Genomic DNA, 13,172 nt, shown 5'->3' on the forward strand with positions numbered 1-13,172 from the left:
GGACAATTATATGATATGTCACCTATAGCAGTGTAGGTAGGTTCTTAGCCAATTGCAATCGAGATTGCTTAATATGCATAATAATAGTATTTCCCATGACTTCTGACTGGGAAAAGCCAAAGTCATTTCTCACTGGATCACTGGGGAAAGCCGAAATCATTTCTGACTAGGAAAAGCTGAAAATATGTCGAAGCGCAGGCGTAACAATTGTCAATCGGTTGACGATTTGCGAAAAGATGTCAACGAGGAACTACATCAAGAATATGTGGGGTTGAGGATATTAAGTGATATCCAATTTATTAATTTGAAAGTATGCAATGATCTGAATGTTGATGTAATTCTGTTTATTCTTGTTTTGAAATATGGGTTGTCACTTGTGTGCTCTATTGCCAATGTTGCGTCTTCTTTGCTTGTACTCCCCGTGAATGTACGTAAAGAAGTGTTGGCTTTGGTATGTCTCAATTTAGAAGAACAAGATGTAAATGTTCTTTTACAGTCCGCTTCTAAATTAAAAGTTCCTAGTACAACCGATAGGAAGTGGCATGTATTTACACCTCCATGCTCCAAATGTATTAAGTGCAACCATGATCTTGTGAGCTACAATAAGCCAGTAAAAGTTCAGGTACACGATCTTTCTGGAACTACCGATGGAGTGAAAGTTTCGCTTAGATGCAATCGCTGTAATTTGCTTTATGGATATTCCAAGTACGGTAATGGAAAAGATGGCTGGATGTTATATCCCGAACAAAGAAAAATGATCGAGGCTACGGATCTCTGTTTTGTTGATTCAACTTTGCTTCAGTGGCAGCTGTCACTCGTAAGTTACAATATAATCACTTGATTAATTAATGTTAAAATAGCAAGTAGATTTTACAAATGAAACATGTTTTCTATAGTTGTCATTCGTGGGTATCATTTAACGGTTTTCTGAAGCGTTTAATGAAGTATACAATGGCAGTAAGAGAACGATATGTTGTAGATCTGTATTACTGTTATCACGTTGTTACAGTTTTTGATGGTAAGCATTATTTGCGTTTTATATAAAGATTTTGGAGAGAAACAAGTTGCTGCTTCATTTTGGGTCGGCGAGATAGAGAATGAGTTGAGGGAATTGGGGCAACTGGACTTTTTTGGTTTGCTTAAAGAAGATGGGGACTCTTCTAGGGTTCTAGAACAAATCGACAAAATTAGGGCGAGAAGTTTGTACGAGCATACATCAGATGATTGTTCTGATACTTGCAAAGAGCGCGGTAAGTTAGATGCAATTGTATTTTAAAATTAGTTTAAAAGCTATAAATATATTCTATTGGAAAATAGCTGTGATTCTCATCAGGCTAAGATATTTTCGTAATCAAACTTATAGGATGTGGAAGGCTATGGGTTGCCGATGGAATATGGAAATTAATGTTTCCTCATTGCATGATGCGTAGAAAGGTACTTATCTTAGTTTTATATAAAATTACTTTTCGTAACTTAATAATATTACATGAAATTGTTTTCAGAATTTTGTAAAAGGTATTCCATTGCTGAACTATCCCAATGTATGCACTGAGTCGCCTCAGCATGGAAAGGCATTCTGCGAACAGCATGTGCAATATTTGGAAAAAAACTTCCCTAATGTACCCACTAGTGTGCGTGGATTTTTAAGATATTGTGGTGTAAAGCCAAGTAACGTAGGTATGTACTCCAAAATTGTCATGACTATAATCATGCTTGAGAATAAAGTCCGATTTTTCATGATCAATTCGAGATACATTAACAGAGCTTTTACACTTAATCACAACTGCTCTTGCTTTGGTATATAGTATTTTGCAGGGAAATTGGTACCCCTTTCTCTAAATTTATCTCAATGATATGTGTATTACAGAGCTGACAGAAAATTACTGCAAAGAATTACTCTATTTTATAGGTGAAGAATTGATTGACGACACAGGTCTGCTTTCTAACAATGACGTGTCAAAAATGGACGAAACACTGGGAAAGCTTGATAAAGATGACGACACTTTTCCAGTAGGAAATAGTGTTGTGGAGTCACAAGGTGTATTTGTCTAAAATTTGTTTATTTCACAATATGAAAAACAGTTTTACATTGTAGCTAATATAGTAATATATATCAGTGAAACCTAAATTTTCCTACTAACGTAAAAGTGGTCGTTGATGACAGTGTGTTATAAAGCAGGTTTGTGAATGACGGCATGAATTTGAATTTTTTTAACTACATCCATATTATATATATGATGAAATTTCAATACATTGGTACCGATAATTAATAACTTATTATTTTTTTAAGATAGAAAAATAACTTTTTATGACAGCATTTGGATTATAGTTATACATGCACGCGTGATGGTGGGGAAATTGTTACTTTGGATTATTTTGATTTTGCGTGCTTTTTCTTTGCCTTCTCGCACTTTCAATGTTTATAAAAGTGTAGCGACAAAAGTTTCAGGCCTCAAGTCTCAAAGTCATTCTTTTGTAAATGAAAACCAAATCTCTTGACAAATTTCTTGTCGGTTAGAACTTAGAAAGCCTTGTGTAGGTGTTTCATTCTTTTTGAACAATGCATGGAACAACAAAGCAGTGTATTGTGTGTCGTTTCTAAACACAATTGATAACTAGTGCTAACGCTAATTTGTACCATATAGGCAATGCTGAGTTCGTTAATAATGAGCCAGATGCAATTAAAGCTATTTTAAGAGATTGTGTTGAACCAACAAAAACAAAATGCAATAAGGAAACTGGGGGAAAACAAAGACTTCAAAAGTGGTCAAGAGGGCATTTGTTTATAGTTAGAGGAGGAGGAATAATCTATAAATGGAGTCCTCTTTATAGGTAAGCACAGAGAATGCTTGACAAAAGCGCATCTTCAGAAAAACTTTGTATTTATTATACATTTACATAACAATTAATTTTTTTCAGATCTGAAAGCCCTTCTCAAGTGTTTTTGATAACTATTTCAATTAATAGTTTTTAATAATTATTGGGGTGTTTTGCAAGTGTTGTAACGAAGGGCTGAGGGTTTAGCATTGAAATAGCACCTTTGATTATGGAGCCATTACGATAAATTGAGTATTTGTAATCGTTGTTAACATTATATACGAAGAAAAATTATCAGTTAAGTGCAGAAATTTGATGAATGTACGAAGTGCATATCGACATTTATGAGTAAGTGAACATATTACTTTATTACTAAACCAATACAATTCTGTTGATATCAAGACTCAACAAACTGTGCTAATTTAAACATTACAACGACAATATTTCTAGTTCGTGGAAACAAAATTTGTTAAAAAACTGTTTGTTAAATTTGTTAAAACACGCAAACTGTCTATTCTGACAAAAGCATTTCCTTCTTCTTCAAACATTTATGACAAAGACCCTGATCTTCTTCTGTACCAAAACATCCACAACCTTTAGTTACACATGGTATCAACTTTGATGGTCGCCTTTTTGCTGGTGATGAAGGCGCTGAAATACTTTGTCTCCAAACAATTGGCTAAAGATAAAAAGGAACTGTCCTATAGATGGTATTGCAATGTTGGTAAATGATTTTTAGCAAAAATGAATACAATTTATTGATTTCTAGAGATTGTGTGAGAAATTTCTTTGTTTAGTTAATTCAACAACAAATATTTACCTGATAATATTGGGGTTCATTCACATAATGAAGTCTGTTGAAATCATGATTTGTATTCTTTTGCTGTTGTGCTATTTGCCAGTTCCTTCTAGCTCGTTCTTGTTCAGCTTTGATCTTCTTTTCAGACTCTAAGTCATATTCAAGTTGCAATGCCTTTGCGTAACATTGTGAACACAAGTTATCATTCTCTGGGATGCCGAAGAATTGACATTCTTCAGTCAGACATTTTGTCTTGACTGCTTCCACATGGGATACTGATTTTCGCCTGGATAAGTGAAGATAGTGTTGATAACATAGTTGACTTTTGTTGGTCACAGCCATATCTGGTCCATTTAATTGTGAATTTGGCAAAACATAGCCAGAATTTGAACGAGATACAGCTGGTTGTGTGACCACACTTGCATGAACCTGCTCAAAAGTTTTATCATCTTCTGTTCCATTGTTGATAGTCCTTTCAATTGTGTTGTAGTTTATTGTTGATGAGAATGGTTCTACATGATTTTTTGTTATTTGGTGAATATTATATATTTCTTTGTAGCAATCATAACACAGGCCATGTAAGTTAACATTTGCTTTGTTCACACAGTTATTATAACATCTATCATTAGGTGGTGCTGATGGGGTAACCATGTGAGGCCCCTCCTCCAATAATGCATGCAATTTGGTGAAACAGGTAGAACATAGGCCTTCATAATCTGGGTTGGCAGTGTAACCACAGCCAGGAGAAGTACAAATACGGATGTTGTCTGTGTTTCTACATTGATGACAATAATTGCTTTCAGCACTGGCAATGTTTCTGCAGTTAATCTTTGCACAGGGTTTATGCTCCTTACTATTTTTAAATTGGTCTTCATGATGTGTTGAATATAATGTGTTTGTACTTTGATCATTAAGTGATAGCTGTTTCATTGCCAATGTTTCCAAGTATATATGTTCCATTGATTTGAAATATCGTTTTAACATTCTATCAAGATGTGGATCTTGTTCAAAAGCTTCCAATTTAGCTACAAGTATTTCCATTATACACCCATTTTCATCAGTGTAATCTAACTTTAAACAGTTCAAATATTCCCGTAGTAATCGATCAGAGTAATTGCTTTCCTCTGGTAACAAAGAATGAAGTTTCATAGGCTGGCCATCATATTTAGTTAATGGTATTCCCATCACCAATTTGTGATTATCCAATGCATGCCCTCTCTCATTATTTTCTGCCATCACAAGTGCTGTAAAGTGTCCATGGTGATAGCCAATCAGAAGAGGAGTTTTGATACAATCCACAGAGTCTGACAACAGTGGTAAGTATATGCCACCAAGGTTCACACCAGCAATTGGTTCATCATAGTCACCACGATGAAAATTGTCACATATTATCAGAATTGGTCTTCGAAGAACATTAGCTAAGGCAAATATATGAATTTCCTCTAGAAAGTGGAAGCTATGGTTTTTGATTGATTTTGCTGTTGATGCCAGAGCAACTGTTTTCTTCCAGTCTTCGCTCCATTGCTCAATGCCAATATCCATTGGACTTCCACTATTCTGACCCTCCAACTGCCTTTCCACTTCCGACTGCCAGCGTTCTCGATACACTCCTGTAATAAAGATCAAATGAGAATTAAATATACATTATCAAAGCCACAATTTAAAAGCGAGCAACATTTTCAAACCTGTTTGATCTTCAATAAGAACTTGATAAACAGTTTTTCTCAGCGTTAATCTTCGGTCATGAATACCCCACATACCAAGTGAAGCCGCATGCATCAAACAATTTCCATCTCCCAAGGTGTTTATAGGAATAAACTTAGGTAGAATTTTACACCAGTTGAGAGACCTGTTGTTTTCCAACTCATTTTCAAGGGCAATGTTCACTAAAGCTGTGAAAATATATTCGCAAAGATCTTTATTCAAGCGAGAAAAAGCCGGGAATAGGAAAGTGTATCGCGGTGATGTTAATAGGAATCGATGTCTGTCTTGATCTGCAGGGATAGTGACGTCCCTGTCAATTGAGTCACGAATAATTTCCGAAGTTGCAACATCTATTGAAGAAATACTTCTTTGCAGTTCCATTGCGACTGGGATCCCTGTTATCAAAAGCATGTAAATTATTTATTAGAAATTACTTAAATTTGCAATTCAAAGTGTATCAAAAATCGTATCTTGAAAAACGGATTGCAATTTGTAACAAAACATCTGCCATCGGAAAATACGTCAATTCGTTTAAATCACATGATCAAAATGTTTTACCAAGAAAAGTTTCACTCTTACCTTTGATGTTGCGTGCGGTTGTGCTTTCCTTTGAAAAATACAATGGGCGTTCTGACAAGTAAACTTCCCTGCCTTGATATGATCAAATCTTTTCTTTTTAATCTGCTGTTTCTTCTTTAGCACTATGATTTGGTAAAATGAGAATGCTACTATCAATTTATACAACACAACAACAGGAACATTCAAGGTTACGGTTCGTTAACTTATGATTCCCCGTAAATAGTGTTCTGTTTATAACATCATACAGGATTTAGGGGAAATCCCTTTGAATACGTAATGTCTTATACATGTAACAAGTGGGGGATTCGGACAGACCAAAAATGGTCAAAACAATATTAGATTAGGGATTACAACTAAGTTCTTGTTTGTTTGAAACAGCTGTTTTAGTTTCCATTAGTACAATACGTTTAGATTGTTTCAGGTTATTTTTTCGAATTCGAAATTACAAATTTGTCATGTAAACTTTTCTGTGGTCGATCGACCACCAGTTATGTTTTGTCAGCGTGATTGTGTGAATAACCAGAAGCGAGAAGATTATGTCTTATTGTGAAATATGCTTCGGATAATTTTCGACATAACAAGGCCAGTTCGTCTGCATATGTATTCTTATACTTTACAACAAAAATTTCGTTAGTCTCAACGAAAGGCACTTAAATAAAAAAGACGATTTACGATTTTCATACAATTTACCTCGGAATGATATCAATGGCACTCCTAATTCCTAAATGCGTGGTATTTTGGCCTTTCCTGAACAGCACTCCATAATTCGTGCATTTATTCACAATTTTACTTCGACAACAATGACAGAGCAAAGGAATTTAATTTCACATGCTAACTGCTCCCTGTTACGATACATTTTATCTTCAACATGTAAAATTAAGTTCATTAATGATAGTGAAAAAATGTCATCTATATCAAATTAGAAAATTATTTATCGGACAATTGAATTTTGATACTGAAACTCTTTGTTAAGTTGGTTTCCTGCATGTTTTAGTCGATTATTTTCATTTCCAGCGTGGATTAATCGAAAGTTGAAAATGACATATACATTAATTTGTCGATATATATGTCAGAACATAGAAAAAGCGTCAGTCACTTTGTCGAAATACCAAAATATTGTCGAACATAAAAGTTAAAATAGGTTCGTCACTGGTAATTGCTCTATAGACAATTGGCCAACGTGTTATTTTTGGCTCTAATTGTACATGGATTTGAATAACTATTCTATAAAATTGCAAATTTCTCGATGGAAGATTCTATTCTGGAAGAAATTTATGGAATGTGTAAATTAAAATATCGCCTGAAGAAATTCTGTTTATAAAAAAATACAGTTTTGCAGCAAACGATAAGAAATTGTTGACTCCGTTCACACGAAGCTAGAATACCAGGAGAGTTTCATATTTCATACAACGCTCTAAGAGTTTCCTTCCGTTTCGTTGTTCTCATTGCTTTCACATGACACAATTAAAAGCAGGTTTCAAGTTGCTATTGTGTTTCAATCCAACCCGGTTATATGCACATGAAAAACATGTGACTTGGACGTGATTAGAACTCCCACCTTCGGGATTCTAGCTCGCCCCTCTACCTGTTGAATTACCAAGCCCACAGGGATTGAAGATGAGTCAAATCACTTTTTTTAAACTGCGTATGGACGAGAGATTCTCGCCACTATAGCACCGTGTTTCGACTTTATTCCAAAGCCATCATCAGAGAATATACATAATATATTAAGTTGCTATTGAGTATTGCATTGTTTTTTACCAGAATAGAAGTTACATGTTTGTAAATGTAGATCGTCCAGGTTGGTATAGTCCTGACAAGGACTGTTTTTGTTGTTGTTGACTGACGTTTCGACAACCTTAGCGGTAATCATCTTCCGAGTCAAATGAGAAGTAAACGTCAGGTTAGCCGTATTTGTTATCTGGTTCTTACGTCATTGTATTGTGTGAAATACAAGTGTAAAATTTTTACTGATTATGTTTATCGCTGAGTTTGAATCTTCTAGCCTGTCATTTTAACAAACCCAAACCGGTGAGAGCAACTTTCCCGTAAGATTTCCATCATACCTGACGTATATGAAAATCAGTATTTTGCCTTGGCAGGCAGGGGGTGGGTGGGGGGTAGCAGGTGGTATAACATGCCATTGACCAATAATAAAAATACATTGAATGTAAACTAGGAACTAAACTTAAAATAGGAATATTATCATTCCTTTGTTAGTATTGTGCAGGTTGGTGGTATTGTGCTTTGCATCGATCTAAAATTAAGTTTATTCAATGTTATGCTTTGTAATCATTTGAATTACCGCTGAACGCAATCACGGGCGATCGTCGTGAAATTTTGTTGCAAAGTCCTTTCAAACGAGATGGCTGAAAATCGCAGAGGGAAGGTTGCGATTATAGGGAGGTTAGTTTATTCAACTGTAGACTGAAGACCGCTTATTTCGTTCTGCCAGGCATATCTGGCTGTTCATTGTTCACTTAATGGAAAAACAATTGATTTCTAAAGATACGTATTAATAATAACAAGGTCGTGGATTGATTGCTTCTGGTTTTAAATGAACACATTACCATATATGATACTGCAAATATATTTGTTGAAAACTCGAAAACCGAGTAGACTGATGGCCAACCTTGCTTTTAGCTTCTTGTTTCATAAATATATTTAAGAACATCACATGAGCAATATTATGCGAATATTGAGGAAATAAGGAAATTAAGGGAGAAAAAAACTACCAACTAGCAGCAATAGTCGATTCAGATATGAGATTTGTTCTCCAAATTACATAGTAAATTGTGAAACAGGAAACTCAGGGTTTTGTCAACAATGGGATAATTTTCTCATCCTGGAGCCCGCTGCATGAAGCCTGGATAGTGTCATCCATTAGATAGCAAAAATTTTCAAACTTGTAGAAAAGGTGTTTATATTTTTCTCATGATAAAGAAATTTTTGTAATCTTTGAAACAATATTTTATTTCAGTGATTGCACAGTTCAAATAGTATAATTTTCTCCTATAGGAGATTTTATGAACATTCAGAAAAATTTGCCATCCAGTGGATAATGCTATCCAGGCTTCGTGCAACCGGCCCTTGGTTAATTGAATTTAATTATAATACAATTTGACATTCAACTGCACTTCAATACTTCATCTAAGTTTTTTTATTCCTTAGTGGTATGATTGGAAAATCCTGGTCTGTGGTAAGTTAAATAGTTCAACATTATTTTGATTTTGAAAAATCACTATTATTGTTAGTTTGACTTTTGTTTTTATCCTTCCAGTTGTTTTGTCGTGCAGGCTACGAAGTCTACCTTTACGACATTGATGAAAAACAAGTGGATAGTGGATTATCCGGAATTCTTGAATCCTTGAAGGAATTCGAAAGCAAAGGGCTGCTAAAGAATTCATTCATAAAGTCTGCAGATGATGCATTTAAGTTAGTTCATGGCTGTCTTGATCTAGCGAAGACAGTTGATGGAGCAATATATGTTCAAGTAGGTTTGATATTGAAGTGATTCTTTTCACGGATGGATTTAGGGAAGGTAGCGGAGTGTGCAGGCCCGCTCTAGATTTGGCTAGAATCCCATACAAATACCCTAAAATCACTTACTGAAATTAAATCCAAACTACTAACTGACGGACATCTTATGAAAACTAAGACACCCTCCCCTCCCCCCCTTAAGAACCTCATCCTGAATCTGTCCCTGATTCTTTTGATAGGATAGAAATAGATTATATGTTTGTTGTTTGTTGAATGATTATCTTGTTACTATACCTCAACAATGTGATGTTATTATCTATGATATTAAGATATGAAAGAAACTAGAACTGTGTTTTGTAATATCATCATAGTCTACAGCTAATCTTATAGTTCAGTTTGTAGAACTTTGGATACAATGATTATCTTGTTACTATACCTGAGTACATCACAACAACGTGATGTTTTTATCTATGATTTTAAAATATGAAAGAAACTAGAACTGTGTTTTGAAATAGCATCATAGGCCACAGTTAATCTTGTAGTTTAGTTGGTAGAACATTGAAGACAACAAGGCAAAAATTACAGTTTTGAATCTCTAGTTGCAATTTTCAAGTTATTTCTGTAGACCCTTCACCCATATAATTTTCTAAAATTATTAGAAAAACTTAAATGCAACGTTTTCTCATTCGAAAGATAGTTTGGATTTTCACCCCTCCCCAATCGTAATCGATTTGCTTCGTTGTGTGACGTACTTTATTCATGAAATTACTTCAACTTTGCAGGAAAATGCGCCCGAGAATGTAAATATCAAAAAGAAGGTTTTTGAAAATCTCGACAATGTGATCAAAGATGACCAGACAATTCTCGCAAGTTCATCTTCTTGTATTGTACCATCACGCTTTTCAGAACATCTCAATCATCGTAAACAATGCGTCGTTGCACATCCGGTAAGATACGTAAACAATGTTTAGTTGCACATCCGGTAAGATACGTAAACAATGTTTAGTTGCACATCCGGTAAGATACGTAAACAATGTTTAGTTGCACATCCGGTAAGATACGTAAACAATGTTTAGTTGCACATCCGGTAAGATACGTAAACAATATTTCGTTGCACATCCGGAAAAATTAGTAAACAATATTTCGTTGCACATCCGGAAAAATTAGTAAACAATGCGTCGTTGCACATCCGGTGAGATACGTACTTAGTCATGTTTCTGTTCAGGTTGATCACAACGGCATAAAAATTATACAGATTTTTCATTGTACTTTGTGTTGTTTTAACTCAAAGTAAGTCATGAACTCTTCACGTGATCAGGGACACACAGCCTGAAAAAATGGATGCATGTTTTAATTCGTTGCCAACTTTTGTAGAATCAGTATTTGATGGAAAAAGCGCAAAATTTATAAGCAAACTAATGATTTTATTCTTCTACTAGTTTCTGGTTCGACGTTTTATACATATTTCACTTAAGTTGTGGGGGGGTCCCCCCCATGATGTGTGCCTCTGAGTGCGATCTTTTTTGAAGAATGATCGGCTAGAAGTCATTTAGGCTCAAATCTATGATTATCGAATTACCTCACCTGAAAAATTATAGGGGAGTCGCCCCCCTGATGTGTGCCTCTGAGTGCGATCTTTTTTGAAGAATGATCGGCTAGAAGACATTTTGGGTTCAAATCTATGATTATCGAATTACTTACCTCACCTGAAAGGCAACATTCATTGTACGAATTGGGAGTTCGTCGTGTAAATTGTTGTGTACATCTTGGCAATGCAAATGTTATTGATATTTTTTGAAGGTGATTAAATAACCGTTCTACGTGAAAGTTGTCACAGTGGAATTAGTTGATAAGTAAGAATCGTGCGATTAGTTGATCGGTTGAACTAACCATTTTGAACAACTAACACCAATTTCTCAGTGCAATGACAAAGTATTATGAAAACGTTTTCATACACCACCAGTCCACTACACTACTCTCACGATAAACAACTATGTATAATTTGTAGTCCCCGAAACGACGGCGCCACAATATTGAACCTGGGGCGAGCTACGACTTATATTTTTTAAATTTACTGCGTCATAGTTGGTCTCAAGTTAGGCTAAAATGTATAAATGTTGGCAAAAACTTTATACTGAGGAAAAGGTGTGGCTCAACACCCCACCCCCCTTTAAGGGCCTAGTCCCCCTTCAGGGCCTGTGCCTGCCTTATAACCTGAAATTCTCCTAATATTTACTGTATGTAAAATAGCATCGCCAGAATTCTATTTCAAGTTCTTTACCCTAGGTAAACCCACCTCACTTTGTCCCACTTGTTGAGATTGTCCCCGCTCCATGGACGGATCCTGATGTTGTCTCAAGAACTCGTTCATTGATGAAAGATATTGGTCAATCACCAGTGACTTTAAACAAGGAAGTGGATGGATTTTTGCTCAACAGAATACAATATGCAATTATAATGGAGGGATGGAGACTCGTCGAGGTAAATGACCCCCCTCTTCTTCAAAATTCCCTTCAAGATAAACGTAGCTGAACCCCTCCCCACCCCCCGTTATTTTGAAATACAGTTGTAACTTTGCTAGTTTAAAGATGCCATGTAATACATTTTCCACAGTTTATGTTTTTAATGATGAACTTCATTAATCAACTTCACATTTTTCTACATTTTGTCTTATATGGATAATATATGTAAGTTGAAGTATTCGTTGCTTTGTGAGCATGTCAAGCAATCATCATACAGTCAAACTCGATGTGATGGAGGCCCGTTTTGATTGAATGAAATATGAAGTTTGTAGCGAATATTTGACCTTGCAAAGCAGTGTTAAACCCGTAGCGGAAAAGTAAAGTGAATCTGAATAACAAAGCTGTAAATTGTTTTGACATTTCAAACACAGTTCTAGTTTCTTTCATATCTTAATGTCATAGATAATAACATCACGTTGTTGTGATGTACTAAGGTATAGTAACAAGATAATCATTGTCTTCAATGTTCTACAAAGTGAACTACAAGATCAACTGTGGACAATGATTATATTTGAAGTCACAGTTCTAGTTTATTTCATAACTTAATATCATAACTTAATATGTCTTTGGTTCTTTAACAATGAAATTGAATCAATATAGTTATGTTTCAATTTACTTTGAAAGGATGGACTTTGTTCTCCTGAAGATGTTGATACAGTGATGAGCAAGGGACTGGGTCTGAGATATTCGTTTATGGGACCATTTGAAACCATGCATCTAAATGCTCCTAAAGGTTTGTGACATTTATATTGAACGTGAATATCTTAGGAAAGTAAGAACATGAATATCTTAGGAAAGTGAGAACATGAATACCTTAGGACACAGAGAACATGAATATCTTAGGAAACAGAGAACATGAATACCTTAGGACACAGAGAACATGAATACCTTAGGACACAGAGAACATGAATATCTTAGGAAACATTGAACATGAATATCTTAGGAAACATTGAACATGAATACCTTAGGAAACATAGAACATGAATATCTTAGGAAACAGAGAACATGAATATCTTATGAAACAGAGAACATGAATACCTTAGGAAACATTGAACATGAATGCATCTTAGAAACAGAGAACATGAATATCTTAGGAGAGCAGAGAACATGAATATCTTGGGAGACAGAGAACATGAATATCTTAGGAAACATTGATGAGACATGAATATCTTAGGAGAGAACAGAGAACATGAATATCTTAGGAAACAGAGAACATGAATATCTTAGGACACAGAGAACATGAATATCTTAGGAAACATTGAACATGAATA

At 35.1% G+C, this 13,172-nt stretch overlaps 3 protein-coding genes across 5 annotated transcripts in view; 2 read left to right on the forward strand and 1 right to left on the reverse strand.

The window, feature by feature from the left end:
* Positions 1-930: 930 nt before the first annotated feature.
* LOC124441294 overlaps positions 931-13,172 on the forward strand; it is a 14,444-nt gene continuing 2,202 nt past the window's right edge. Inside the window, exons 1-5 of one of the 3 annotated variants that reach the window (XR_006946936.1) lie at positions 931-1,250; positions 1,364-1,434; positions 1,503-1,677; positions 1,910-2,167; positions 7,803-7,809. Coding sequence is in view for 2 of the 3 variants with exons in the window: in XM_046991742.1 (XP_046847698.1) it covers positions 1,016-1,250; positions 1,364-1,434; positions 1,503-1,677; positions 1,910-2,038; positions 2,646-2,836 (801 nt within the window). In the remaining variant the exon portion in view is untranslated. Of the gene's footprint in view, positions 1,251-1,363; positions 1,435-1,502; positions 1,678-1,909; positions 2,168-2,645; positions 2,890-7,802; positions 7,810-13,172 lie in introns of those variants that run through there. The other 2 variants (XM_046991742.1, XM_046991743.1) reach the window with 2 other exon arrangements.
* Positions 3,159-6,135, reverse strand: LOC124441293 (tumor necrosis factor alpha-induced protein 3-like). The gene is made up of 4 exons (XM_046991741.1): positions 5,900-6,135; positions 5,302-5,715; positions 3,638-5,226; positions 3,159-3,496 (listed from the first exon to the last, which is right to left on the reverse strand). The coding sequence occupies exons 2-4, from the start codon at positions 5,699-5,701 to the stop codon at positions 3,329-3,331; spliced, it is 2,157 nt and encodes a 718-aa protein (XP_046847697.1). The 5' UTR covers positions 5,702-5,715; positions 5,900-6,135; the 3' UTR covers positions 3,159-3,328.
* Positions 8,115-12,657, forward strand: LOC124441295 (lambda-crystallin homolog). Its single transcript, XM_046991744.1, has 6 exons — positions 8,115-8,305; positions 9,071-9,098; positions 9,180-9,392; positions 10,162-10,326; positions 11,666-11,860; positions 12,526-12,657. The coding sequence occupies exons 1-6, from the start codon at positions 8,265-8,267 to the stop codon at positions 12,640-12,642; spliced, it is 759 nt and encodes a 252-aa protein (XP_046847700.1). The 5' UTR covers positions 8,115-8,264; the 3' UTR covers positions 12,643-12,657.

Source organism: Xenia sp. Carnegie-2017, unplaced genomic scaffold (assembly GCF_021976095.1).
Source record: "Xenia sp. Carnegie-2017 unplaced genomic scaffold, XeniaSp_v1 HiC_scaffold_20, whole genome shotgun sequence".
In the NCBI taxonomy this organism is placed as follows: Eukaryota; Metazoa; Cnidaria; class Anthozoa; order Malacalcyonacea; family Xeniidae; genus Xenia; species Xenia sp. Carnegie-2017.

Bases quoted from the DNA above. Each gene is read 5' to 3' on its own strand.
- LOC124441293 (XM_046991741.1), bottom strand. From the start codon at position 5,701: ATGGAACTGCAAAGAAGTATTTCTTCAATAGATGTTGCAACTTCGGAA. The intron at 5,227-5,301 runs GTTTGAAAATGT...TCTTTATTACAG, and splicing joins TCTTATTGAAGATCAAACAG to GAGTGTATCGAGAACGCTGG. The intron at 3,497-3,637 runs GTAAATATTTGT...TTTTATCTTTAG, and splicing joins ATGAACCCCAATATTATCAG to CCAATTGTTTGGAGACAAAG.
- LOC124441295 (XM_046991744.1), top strand. From the start codon at position 8,265: ATGGCTGAAAATCGCAGAGGGAAGGTTGCGATTATAGGGAG. The intron at 8,306-9,070 runs GTTAGTTTATTC...TTTATTCCTTAG, and splicing joins AAGGTTGCGATTATAGGGAG to TGGTATGATTGGAAAATCCT. The intron at 10,327-11,665 runs GTAAGATACGTA...TCTTTACCCTAG, and splicing joins AATGCGTCGTTGCACATCCG to GTAAACCCACCTCACTTTGT.